The sequence below is a fragment of the Dermochelys coriacea genome, chromosome 6 (assembly GCF_009764565.3).
Source record: "Dermochelys coriacea isolate rDerCor1 chromosome 6, rDerCor1.pri.v4, whole genome shotgun sequence".
NCBI classification, from domain to species: Eukaryota; Metazoa; Chordata; order Testudines; family Dermochelyidae; genus Dermochelys; species Dermochelys coriacea.
The window spans coordinates 59,651,204-59,663,831 of record NC_050073.1 but is presented as its reverse complement, the minus strand read 5'-3'; the positions used below and the strand labels follow the sequence as shown (position 1 = coordinate 59,663,831).

General features: G+C 42.8%; 1 protein-coding gene across 2 annotated transcripts in view; it reads left to right on the top strand.

Annotated features, from left to right (window-relative positions):
• Positions 1–8,645, top strand: part of DCAF5 (DDB1 and CUL4 associated factor 5) — a 106,784-nt gene extending 98,139 nt beyond the window's left edge. For both annotated transcript variants that reach the window (XM_038404474.2, XM_043517463.1), the window contains exon 9: positions 1,971–8,645. In XM_038404474.2, coding sequence (XP_038260402.1) covers positions 1,971–3,788 — 1,818 coding nt within the window. In that variant the 3' untranslated portion in view covers positions 3,789–8,645. The remainder of the gene's footprint in view (positions 1–1,970) is intronic.
• The last annotated feature ends 3,983 nt before the right edge of the window (positions 8,646–12,628 follow it).

Here is a 12,628-nt window from a genome sequence, read left to right as displayed (position 1 = left end):
CAGTTTCTCTGTGTGGAATGGCACATATGCAGTTCGCATGGATGGCACATGAACCGCCGGCTGGGTTCCCTTGCACCAGAGGCTCCGCCCCTTCCATGTTTCCCCCAATCCCCCACTGGAGCCCAGAGCCCTTTCACTGTGGTCGCAGGTCCTGCCCCAGGAGGGAGGGCGATGCAGGTCCAGCCCCAGGGCACCAGGAGGGAGGGGCAGCGCGGCCCCGTGCCAGGAGGGTTGTTGGCATGGCCTCAGGCCCTGGAGCGCCAGGAGGGAGGGCAGGTGGTGCGGCCCGAGCCAGGGCTACCACATAGAGAGACTGGAGTCGTGCAAAGCAGGAGGGGGGAGGCCTGGGGGCAGAGTGTGGGCAGGGTCACGCCATTTGGGGAGGCACAGCCTCCCCCAGCCTATGACATCTGCCACCCCTGGCAGTCCAGCAGGCATGTGGTACAGGATGGAGCATGCTCAGTACAGATGGAATCGTCGGAGAATGTATGTGCCAAATTCTAACGAGTCTTTACTAAGCATTTACAAACTGAAATATTTCAAAGGCTCATAACTTGGCCAAATTTGGACACTTCACAGGAACAGCGAAAGGCACATCCCTAACACAGGCTGCTACTCTGAAACCCATCCCTAACACAGCCTCCCTCCTTGACAAATTTAAAATTCTTGTTGCTAAGCATGTAGGCTCTCAAGTTTCTCCATTAAATCATTGTAAACATTTTTTTAACATGGGCAAAACCAGTATAGTTTTTCCTGTTCTTTCTGGGAAATGGTTCAACCACTTTTTCTATAAATTTTCCAAAAAAAAACTCCATCTGAGGCAGACACCCTGCATGGAAACTTGCAGCTCAAACAATTAGTTTGGGAGCATTCTAAGGGACTGAAAATTGGGTCTTTGCAATAGAAGCATTGGGCAACCCTGAGTATAGGTGATGCTACCAGCTCTGTCTACAATACATATGTACATAATTATAATATTGGACTTATATTAATCATTAGCCAGGTGATAGTGGTTAGTGTCAGAGTCCAGATTAATGCTTTAGTCTTGTTGCTTCTCCATCTGGAAATAAAAGAAAGAGGTGAGAGGATCTAAGTATTGCATTAGCTAGTGCATCCCTAGGTCCCGACAGAGAATTGGTATTCTGTTATTTCATCAAGAAAACCTCTAGCAGCACTGGGCTCTGCACCGGTAGCATAGCCAAGACTGTTGACATTGACTGACTCAATTTCCCAATATCACTGCCCAGCTCCCCTTCAAAGGTAGTGTAAATAAATATCTAAACATTCTTTCTTCCCTCTCTTTCATGAGAATGCAGAAGTGGGGGATCTTTTTGACTAGATCTGCTGCAGTCCCTTGACATCAGGTGCATCGAGGGATGGGGAAGTCAATCTCTCACATAACCTTTTAATTCAGGACTGTTTAGCAAATGTACTAGTAATATCCAGCTTTTTACTTGCATGCATTGAGCATCCTGATCACTGAGCAGATATACATATAATATGCAACTGGATGAAATGTCACCGCACATCATTGTTACAAGTGATCCTAGTTTCCTGGGAAACAAGTTCCTTCATTATTGCTTAGACTGTACTGTAGGCAACAACGTATTCTTACCCATTGTGAGTAAGCAACACCTATTTTTCCAAAAATAGAACACTGATATTTGCAAGAAATATTATCGTCTGAAATACTGAAACTATTGGAGATTAGTAATGTGAGCCGCCAAGGGAGGAAAAACTCCTTTTAAAAAAAAATCTGGAATTGGGTGAAAGCAACAGTTCTCCAAGTACTATAAGTTCTTGTTTGGGAGGCGGGGGACAGTGAAGTCTAAAACATGATCTTGTATATCATAATCTTTGCATTTGTACTGCTGTAGTATTTGAAATGCTTCTAAATAGTATGTATTTAAAATTGTGTGTGTGTGTGTAATATATAATGCAATGCATTCTTCTGTTTCACTCTCTTACAGATTTGGAGTCCTTATAAGCAGCCTGACTGCACAGGAGATCTGGATGGTAGAATTGAGGATGATTCACGTTGCCTCTACACTCATGAAGAGTACATTAGTCTTGTGTTGAACAGTGGCAGTGGTCTGTCCCATGATTATGCCAACCAGTCTGTCCAGGAGGATCCACGAATGATGGCATTCTTTGACTCCCTCGTGCGCCGGGAGATTGAAGGCTGGAGTTCTGACTCCGACAGTGACCTTAGTGAAAGCACCATCTTGCAGCTCCATGCTGGAGTAAGTGAACGCTCCGGGTATAGCGAATCAGAATCCTCTGCCTCTCTGCATCACTCCCCACCGCGAATGGCAGAAGAATCGGATGAAACAGCCTATAACTTAGGGACCTTAAGATCAACAGAATCTCCGCCAGCGAGAGAAGATGTGGCTTCTCGTCAACAGAGGCTATCTGCACTTAGAAGATATCAGGATAAACGTCTTCTGGCTCTTTCCAATGAGTCTGATTCTGATGAGAATACCTGTGAGGCAGAACTGGACACAGACCTTTTCCCACGGCCAAGGTCCCCAAGTCCTGAGGAGAATGAATCTAGCAGTTCTAGCAGTAGTAGTAGCACAGATGATGAAGAGGAATTGAATGAACGACGTGCATCGACACGTCAACGCAATGCATTGAGACGACGACAGAAAATGCAAAGGGAAGAGAGGACTAGTACAAATCCAGAAAATGTGAGCACCTGCATAGGTGAGGATATGTATGATTACCCACAGATTAAAGTAGATGACCTTTCTTCTTCTCCAGCTTCTTCACCTGGAAGGAGTTCCACTAATATGGAGGTCCTCAAAGAAAGGGCCTCTCCTTGCTCAGATAGTGAATCAGTAGAGAGAAAGATTTACAAAGCTTACAAATGGCTTCAGTATTCTTGTATATCCTATTCAACTGGTAAAGATGGTGAATCCTCTCATGAAGAGGGGGAGAATGATGAGGGGAGACCAGGAACTAGTGGAAGACACAGTACAGCACCCTCATTAAATAAGGAAGATGCTAGTAACTTGAGTTTATTAGTTCCTCAAGGTGCCCAAGATATTTCTACTGAAAGCCACAGCAAAGAAACTTTAAAGGAATATGGTATGGTAGAAAACTCTAGTAATGGTCAAGATCACGAACGCGACAATCAGCGACGGATGGAGGATCAAGAAAGCACATCCCAAGACACCAGCAGTGGGTCTGTAGAGCATTCTTTTGAGACTAAAAAGCTCAATGGAAAAGCCATCTGCAAAGGGCTAAGTAGTCGTACCGAAGAGCCATGCACTCAAACTGCAGGACTTCTAGTACAGAAAAACAGCCCAAAGTGTCAACCAGTTTCAAGCCACCACTCACTGGCTGTTTCCAAGGATTCACTCTCTGCCGCCGCCATCTGTAGTGGATCTGGTAATTACTCCAGAAACCAAACTGATGACAATGAGGACAGAAACCTTGAGACATCCTGTGTAAATCACAATAATGGCCACTTACATCCTTGCCCTTCATACTTCAACAATGGACAGAGATTTGGAGAGCAGGAGACTGTAACCCAAGGACTACAATCACACTTAAATGCTGATAATGGCAACATTGTACAGACGGGTGTGACCTTGCACAAAGACTGTTGCCTGTCTGAAATGGACTCCAACAGTTACAGTGTGGGTACAAAAGAGGATATCAGCAACTTGCATCTGACAGACAGTGAGAGCTCTCAAGCTCTTGGAGGACTGAAAAGGCACAGAGTAGAGTTTGAAGACACGGATTCAGAGAATTCTTCATCAGAAAAGAAGTTAAAAACATGATAAATCAAAACATCTGTTTAGCACACTCTCTCCTGGGTGCGTGCGTGCTCTCTTCTTAAAAAAAGAAAAACAGGAAGTATTAAAGGCACCTAGAGCTGGGGTCTAAAATGTTGCATTTCTGACTCTCCATTCCATTCTTCAGTGAGTCTATTTTAGATTGCCTATGGCTCGTGCTGTATAAAAATCCAATCAACTCCCCGATAATGAGACTGAGTATAGTGTACCCATTCAAGGTTCTGTTAAAGTAAATCCTTATTAAGACAGTTGACTTATTCTTGTGTGAACGTGTGTTGTTTGTTCAGCCAGCCACCTAATATGGCTGGTGTTAATGTAATTATTCTGCTGAAAAGGAGTTTTTGCATATTGGTGGTTGTTATACATTACAGGTTTTACAGTCTCATGAAGGATGATTGTTAAATTAGACCACACTGATAGTGCTGTGCAGTGTGTTCTTTAAAGAAAATGGGAGCAAATGGGGAAAAAGCGTTCTGGCCCCGTATTCCACTTCAGAAAGTAAAGAAGTGTCAGACGTGTTTTGAAAATATCCTCCTTGTTTATATATGTGGAGATACTTCATAAAGCACTTTGATGTACTTCAGTGAAGTAATTTTAATATGAATACAAAGGTGTAGGAAACAAGCCTCTTTCCAAAATCAACGTAGGCTGTTCCTATGATACCTTTCTACCTTTTAAAAAAAAGTTAATACAGTTGCATCGTTATGCTGAGATATTGATGTTTGGTGTTAGAAATGTGACTTGATGTAGACCCAACTCCAATCAAAGGCCATTCAAATATGGCACAGAAAAAGACCCTTGAATATGCCTGGCATACTTTGGTTCATTGTCACTGGAACATGACCCTGAATGCAGGGATGTATAACAAAATCATTACCTTCTGTGTGCGTACTTACAAGAGGCAATCCATCAAAGAAAGAAGATGATTATTGTAGATTGGAGGGAGGGAAGGATGTATAATGTATCTGATGCAACTTTTCAAGCCTTTCCAATTTTGCTGTTCATTTGTATCAGAATTGGTCTTATTCATCACACTAGGGAGCTTGTGCAAATAGGCTGGTATTGGAGTACATGGTTGGTTTTTCCTCTACCATGCTGCAATATTGAAATTGCAACTGGATCTGTGGATTCCAGCTCAACAAGTATATGTATATTTAAGCTATTTTCAGAGTAGTTGCCCCTAAATGTGGGTATGCTGAAACTTAGGAGGTGTCTTGTGTCAGAGAGGGGTGGCTTTGCAGCTTGTCGCTGTGAAGCTGGTATATCATCCTGGAATGATGGGTAATGTTGGCTGGGCCCTGTTTTTACTAGAGTGCAGTAGTCCAACAGCCCTGGCATGCTAGGTGTATTGGGGCAGCGGTACTACTGCCCACACAATTAGATGAGAGGAATTTAGGGAGGAAAGAGAGAACTTTTACATAGGGAGTAAAAATTACTTGTTTGGTTCTGATAGTATTGATAAAAGAAAAAAATGTTTCTGCTGAATCTAGTAGTTGCTAGAAAGTGCTAGCAAAGGCTGCCTGATTTTCAGGAATAAGGAACTCTGTCTGGGAAGACATTTTTGCAATACCATTCTGTTCAGCTTGTGGTTCAGCATTGGTTTCAGAATAACTGCCTCACAGATGCATTGTACCTGGAGGACAGGTAAAATGCCCTGAAAAAAGAAAATGAAAGACAGAGAGCTTCTGAAAGGATGATGGAAGGAAAGAGGAGAGAGGGAAGGAGAAGGGAGAAGAATATGCTACTCTTGTGGGAACTGAAAAACTTTGATGAATTAGAAGGAGGAGAAAGTGATTATGTGCCATAGATTTCCTCTCGCCCGGTCAGGGTCAGCTTTTTCTAAGGAAAAACTCCGATGAATGATGCAATATTTAACAAGCATGTAAGAAGATTGGAGGGGAAAAATGTTTTCAAAACAAGCATAAGTAGCATCAAGAAAGTTGTTAATATTTTACTATCTTACCAGTGGAAAAACATTTCTGTAATAGTGGGACTCAGATTGCTGTAATTGAGATGGCTTCTTAGTGTCTTTGTTTATACTTTGGAGAAAAAAAACTCTTGTAAATCCTGGTTTTGTAAGCCCAAATCTTAAGGTTGCAAAAGCAAAAAATCTATCTTTTAAAGTTCATTAAATTGGAAACTTTTTTTATCCTTTTATAGTCACTTTTTCCCCCCTTCTGTGCATATGCTATGAAATACTTGGAATTCCTGACCAAATACTCCGCTGAAAAGTATTACAATAAGCAAGGTCTTTTCTTAGAAAGTAACACACTAAGAATTCAAATTTATTTTTGTACTATAAACAGAAGAAAAGCTCCCCAGGGCTTGAAGTTCAGCTCTGTTTTATAACCTCAGGCTGTGGGGACTCATTATGGCTTCCCAAAGATGTACACTGTCCAATGATTCCCTAACAGTCACACTTTCAGCCCTATATCTGAACACCTGCGCTAGGGGAGAGGGAAGTTAGGCTGAGATTTAACCCCTTGTTCACCAGCGATTAGATAGCATTGCTGTTCATTAGGATCACAGCTTCAAATCCAGTATGATCAGTTCAGCTCTCCATGCTTCCAAGAGGGATACGTTTTAGTACCAGGACACTGTATCTCCTTGCCAAGACCTTTTTTTAAAAAAATCCAGGTCCTGTCTTCTCTCCATGGACATTAACAAATAAAACACTTTCTATCAGAGGCCGGTCTCAGAGCCTACATTGGTTTGCTGCATCCCTGACTTCTGCCCTGCACCCCAGAATTGTAGTGCTGGTCTGTGTATATGAGAGACCCATTCAAAAGCATTTATTCTATTTTTAGTATAAAATGGAAAATCTTTAAGAAAATATAACTTAAAAGATTTTCATCTAAAGATTTTAAATCTTTTCCAATCAGCGCTAATTGTACTTAGGGATAAAAGGTGCTATATCAATATTTTTCAACCTTGTTAGCAACTACGACCCTTCACCTTTGCTATTCAGTTAACTGCATTTTGTCTCCAAGAAACTTCATGAGGGATGGAAAGAGGAATCCCCTTTTCTGTCCCCTGATAGTGTAATCTTCTCTAATGGGTTCACCTCCTGACACTCATCTATGAATCCACAGGGTACATTTGGCATCTTCAGACTTCCCATTTCACAGCTTTAGTGCCAAAGCTAACCTAGTTGTCAAACTAACAAAAAGAAAAGTACCAATGAAGTTTAACTTTCTCTACGGCCATGTCTACCAACTTTGGTTGATGCAAATTACATTGTCATAAAGCTGCTGCAGTTAGTATATTGTGTGTGCATACTTGTCTTCTTGCATCGGCGCTGCACTTACTCACTATGGAGTGCTTTTGTCGATGCACGGTGTGGTTCACCATGGGTAGGTATCCCAGTGTGCAGTTCACCACCATCCAGGGCACTGTATTTTGGGAATTTTTGGCAAGGCCAAGTTGGGCAGAACAAGTTGTACCTGCGTGACTGGGAGCAAGGAGTCAACTTCCCAGCATGCAACTTTCTCCATCCCAATAATGTCATCCATATTCCATCATTTTCACATCTTTTTAAAAAAAACATGAACTCGTGCCACCCTGCTCACTGTCTGCCATCTCTGATGGAAGCATGGAACCTGCACAGCTCTGCAATATGTTCATGAGTGATGCAAGCATAAGACTCATGATCCTCTGGTATTTACAGAGTCACATGAAGAACCAACTCAGGGGGAACATGATGATTTTGTGGAGGATAGATTTCTGTGGGATGTAGGCAAATTGAATTCAAGGTTCTTGGTGGCATTCACAGAGTAGCTGCTGATAGTGGAGCGCTGCTTCTGGGCCCAAGCACTGACTCGTGGAATTGCATTATACTGCAGGTTTGGAATAACGAGCTGCAGCTGCAGAAATTTCAGATGTGCAAGGCTGTGGTGTTGTGTACAGAGTTCACCCCTGAGAGCTGCGCTGACAGTGGAAGAAGTGAGTGGTGATCGCCTGGAGGAAATCTGCAATGGGAAATCATTTTAGAGTTGGAAAATCCACTGTGAGGGGCCATTGTCATGTAAATGTGCAGAGCCATTAATTGTCTTCTGCTACATAGGACTGTGACTCTTGGCAATGGGTTCCCAAACTGTGGTGGAGTGATAGATGGCATGCATATCCCTAATATGGCACCAGCTCATATCACCCCAGAGTACAGCACTAAAAAGGCTATTTTTCTATGGCTATTCAAGCATTGGTGGATCACCAGGGATGCTTCACCAACAATAATGGTGACTGGTCTGGGAATATACATGATGATGTCACATTTAAGAAGACAGGACTGTTCAGAAAGCTACAAGCAGGGACTTTCTTTCCGAACCAGTGGATTATCATTGGTGGTGTTGAAATGCCGATAGTGATCCTGGAGGACCCAGCCTATCCCTGGCTCCTCTGGCTCATGATGCTGAACATTAGCCACCTCAACAGCACCAAGGAAAGTTTCAACTACCGGCTCTGCAGGTGTAGAATGATGGTTGAATGCTCTTTTGGTAGACTGAAGGGACGCTGACCTTGTTTACTCACAAGATTGGATATCGGTGGAAAAAAACATCCCAATGGTTACAATTGCCTGCTGTGTCCTGCATAATATCTGTAAAGCAAAAGGGGAAACGTTGCCGTGGCTGTCTGCTGAGACAGACTGACTCAAGGACTATCAGAAGAGCTCAACACAGAGCTATATGACTCAGAGATGCCCTGAAAGATCACTGTAACAGTGAGCCACGGTAATGCATTGTGGTGGACTGTACTCTACCTGGCCCTACAGTTTTGGGGCCTGTTAAGAATTGTGCAGTGCTAGGTGTATATGTTTAAATAAAACACTGACAGTGACCCTATTAATTTTGTGGTGCTTGCTGTATATTTGATTACTCTTTTTTGGTCACCGATCATGAGAGTTGTCACACTATACAATAGCAAATAAGTGAGTGCTTTCAGTACCGCTAGGTATTCTGCAGTATATGTTGAGAACTCAAAGATTATTTTCCAAAAAACAGAAACCACTACAAAAAAAAAAAAAGGTTCTGTGCAAGTTAAAAGCAAATACATTTAAAAACTAATGGAACAGAACTTAAAGGGAAAGAACATTCACATAAATTTTGGCTCCATATACAGCAACAGTGGCTCTCGCAGGTCAGCATATGTGAAGCTCTGGTTGTCCTTTCTGTCTGGTTGTCATTTCTGTCCCCTGGTATGGTATAATAGTTTCAGGGACCGCATTCCTACCCCTATCTGGAATGTTGAGGGGGGGCAAGATACAGGGAGGTGCTAAAATGGAGTTGTCCAAGCTGTGATTGTTGAACCAGTAAGTCCACAAGAGTCTGCAGCATCTGGTTTTGCTGCTGGAGACACCCCATTATGTTCTGGTGCATCTCCCTTTCCTTTTTCTGCTGGGACTCCTGGACCTTTCGCCTGTCTGCTTTTTCCTTCTCTATACAGTCTGCAGTATTCATCCTCCAGGACCTCTGCTCATGGTCTGATGCAGCATTGGCTTGAAGGATCTCACTCAACATGTCATCCCAGGTCCTCTTCTTTCTCCAGCTCAGTGTTCTGTGGGTGTGGAGGGGAAACCCCTTAAGGCTGCAACAGCAGCAACTCCAAATAGAACAAACATACTGTTGTCAGTATAATCAAATCAGAACATGAAACTTAAGATTCAGATTTCCTTACTCCCTGATAGTTTTAAACAAGACCTGCTTATTGCCATGTCTGTTTTGGCATGCTTGTGCACAGCACTACTCACAGCACCAGCCAGGATGAGTATTGCCCACAAGGGAAATGAGGAGGGAATTGCTGAGTTGCATGAAACTGAGTAGGAGGCAATGGCAATGAATACTGGCACCAGACAGGTGATTTTAGATGTTATCTCCTGAGGGTAACAAAAGAGACAGAGCACAGCTGCTGCTGGTGTCCCAAAGCTGCCCAGGCCTGAATGCCACTGACATGTTTACTACAATGGTTCCTGCCATAGCTATTGCTGGGACAAGTATTCTACCATGGATGAAGAAATAAGGCGGCCATCCCTAGAAATCTTTGGAAGGGAAATGCAGACCACTACCATGAAAGTTTCATCAAGAGCACTCGGGCAGATTCAAGGGACACCTCCATATACGTAAACTGCATTGTGGGACAGCTGCTGGGAGGACTAACACAGTGTCTACACTCACAATGTGTCGACCTCAGTATATTGACAGTGGCTCACTGCTGCGTGGGGAGGTGGATTACTGCATTGCTGCAAGGGGGTGCTTACGTCGGTGGGAGACAAATTTAAGTGTAGACACTCATACAACTAGGTCAGTGCAAGGCAGCTTAAGTCTATCTAACTTTATAGTGTAGACCAGGTCTCGATCAAACAGGGATAAGCACTACAAAAACAGCCTCACTGATTTGGGGACCTTCTTTCATTCCCACAAGTGGGCCTTAAGGGTCGTCATGCAAAATTCTGTGACTGTTTTCCCACTCCAAGGGAAGAGATTCAGAGTGTGGAGAACTTGGAGAAGCCCTTTTTCAAGGACAATGACTTGCGGGGAGTTTCTTCTAAGCCAATAATGAGTTGTGGAAGCTGTTCAGCTTTCTGCAATGGCGGTTTTTCAGACACAGCATGCACAGATGCATATACCTGCCTCCAGAAGCCAGCAGCATGGATTTTGACTGCAGATTTAGCAAATGGGCAAGGCATTTGTTAATTCCAGGATACCTTGATGATGTGTGTAACTGGGGAGTGGAGGGGGTGTGAATGGAGAAATTTCAGATGAGATTCCCAAGTTATTTCAGAGTCAATTTTTCCCCAAATACAGTATATGGGTGGAAAGTATGTTTCCTGAAATCTCACATTCCTTACTACTTTAAACCTGGCTTTTCTGCCTATTCGTAAGCCACATTACTTGATAACTAGGAAGACACTGTTCATAAATTTAAGGAAATGTATTTAAAATACTCTAGATCCCATCACAAGATTTTGTGGGTTAAGGATACTATCAGAGTGTGATTCTGGACACCCTACAGTCATGGGCTTAAACCTTGTTTTCTTACAAAAGTTGGTATAATGTATACATAGAAAACTTTTATTTATCATGACCATCAAAAGTTAATGCTGCCCCCTCCCATGAAGATCTTTGAAACTTTTTTTTTCATTTTTGCATGGCCTAGTTATAGCACTTTACTTGCCGTCAAGAAAGGGATCGGTATTTGAGTTTCTTTGCTAGATTAATATTCTGCCTCTTAATGGTTCTCCAACTCTGTCGGCAGTCAGCTTCATCAGAGGGAGACCCTTATGTTCGCCAACCTTTCCTCCTAGGCTCCCAATTTTCCATTTACTGAGTTTCAAAATGTTTCCTTTTTTGCAGAACATGAAGGGTACTATAGATTGCTGTGGATAATCTTAGCATAATAATTGAATTGCCAAAGGTAGCCTTTGGACAACTTTTTTGGCTGTGTTTTTTTTTCCAAGCCTGCTGTAATACATAACTTTTGCATATGCAAAATGCACACCCATGTCCCTGTGGAGTGTTTAAAATGGGGACCTAGGTGGACATGCAATGGTGGTCCCACAATTCACACAATAAGAAAGGTGTGTTGGGTTTTAAAGAATGGAAATCATATATTTCTCTATCTAGCTAGTCACAAGTGTTCCTCTCACAAGCACTTAGTCTATGTCTACACTACAGCCTATGCCAGCAAAACTTATGTCGCTCACGGGTATGAATATTCCATCCTACGAGTGACATAAGTTCCCTGATATAAGCGCTCATGTGTACTGTGCTATGTCAGTAGGACAGCTTCTGCCGCTGACACAGCTTCTGCCACTCGCAGAGGTGGGGTTTTTTATGCCAATGGGAGAGCTCTCTCCCGTCCACAGCAAACGTCTTCTCCAGATGTGCTGCAGCGGCATCGGTACAGCTGTGCTGCTGAAGCGCTGTGTGTATAGACATACCCTTAGATTCAAATAATGTCTGAGGTTCTGGCCATTCTGGATCCTATGACACTTTTTCAAAGGGTTATGGTATTGCCCTCAGCATCCTGGGTAAGTACCAGGTTGGACAATTTCATCCTCTATTGGAGTGGGAAACTAATGGAGTGACAGCCTTCAGTTTTGGGTTGTTTTTGGTTTTTTTCCCCCTGTGCTGTGGTAAGTATCAATGTTAATTTCATTTCCGCATAGAATTGTGTAAGAAGGGACAGCTGTATCTTCCCTCCACAAATCTGTGTTGCATGTTCTTTTCAAAAAGGGAAAAAAAGACGGGGGGCAGGACCCACATCTCTGATCAAAGGGCATGGGACGTGATCAGACGCATCAGAATATTTTCTGTGCTAGAGGCAATTTAAAATGCAGATTAATGACCCAAATTGGGAGGCTTATAAAATGGATGTGTTTGTAGATCGACAGAGATCACATACTAAAAAAAAAAAAAAAAAACTATGAGAATAACAACTGTGCATAGGCTGGCCACTTTTGTAACAAGTAATGTAACTGTCTGTATTTATTTTTTCTGTTCCTAAACATCTGGGGCAAAGTTTGCCCCAAAAGTGCACTTCACGCAAGGGCTAAATACAAATAGTCACTTTGAGCGTGAAAGCCATTCTCTCTGTTTGTTTACAAATGCTCTTGCATAGTTAATCACAGAATCAAGCACGGGCACAGTTTGCATGTTATTGCAGAGGTATGTTAATATGGACATGGTCACCCTGAAAGAGGTCTGGTTAAGTGTAAGGAACAAAAACCCAGCTAATCACATCCTGTATTGAAACCCCCTTTATGCGCTCTGTGTATAGGTGAGCACAAATTGTTCAGCTCAGCAGTAGAAGAACATGCATGCAAAGCTGAG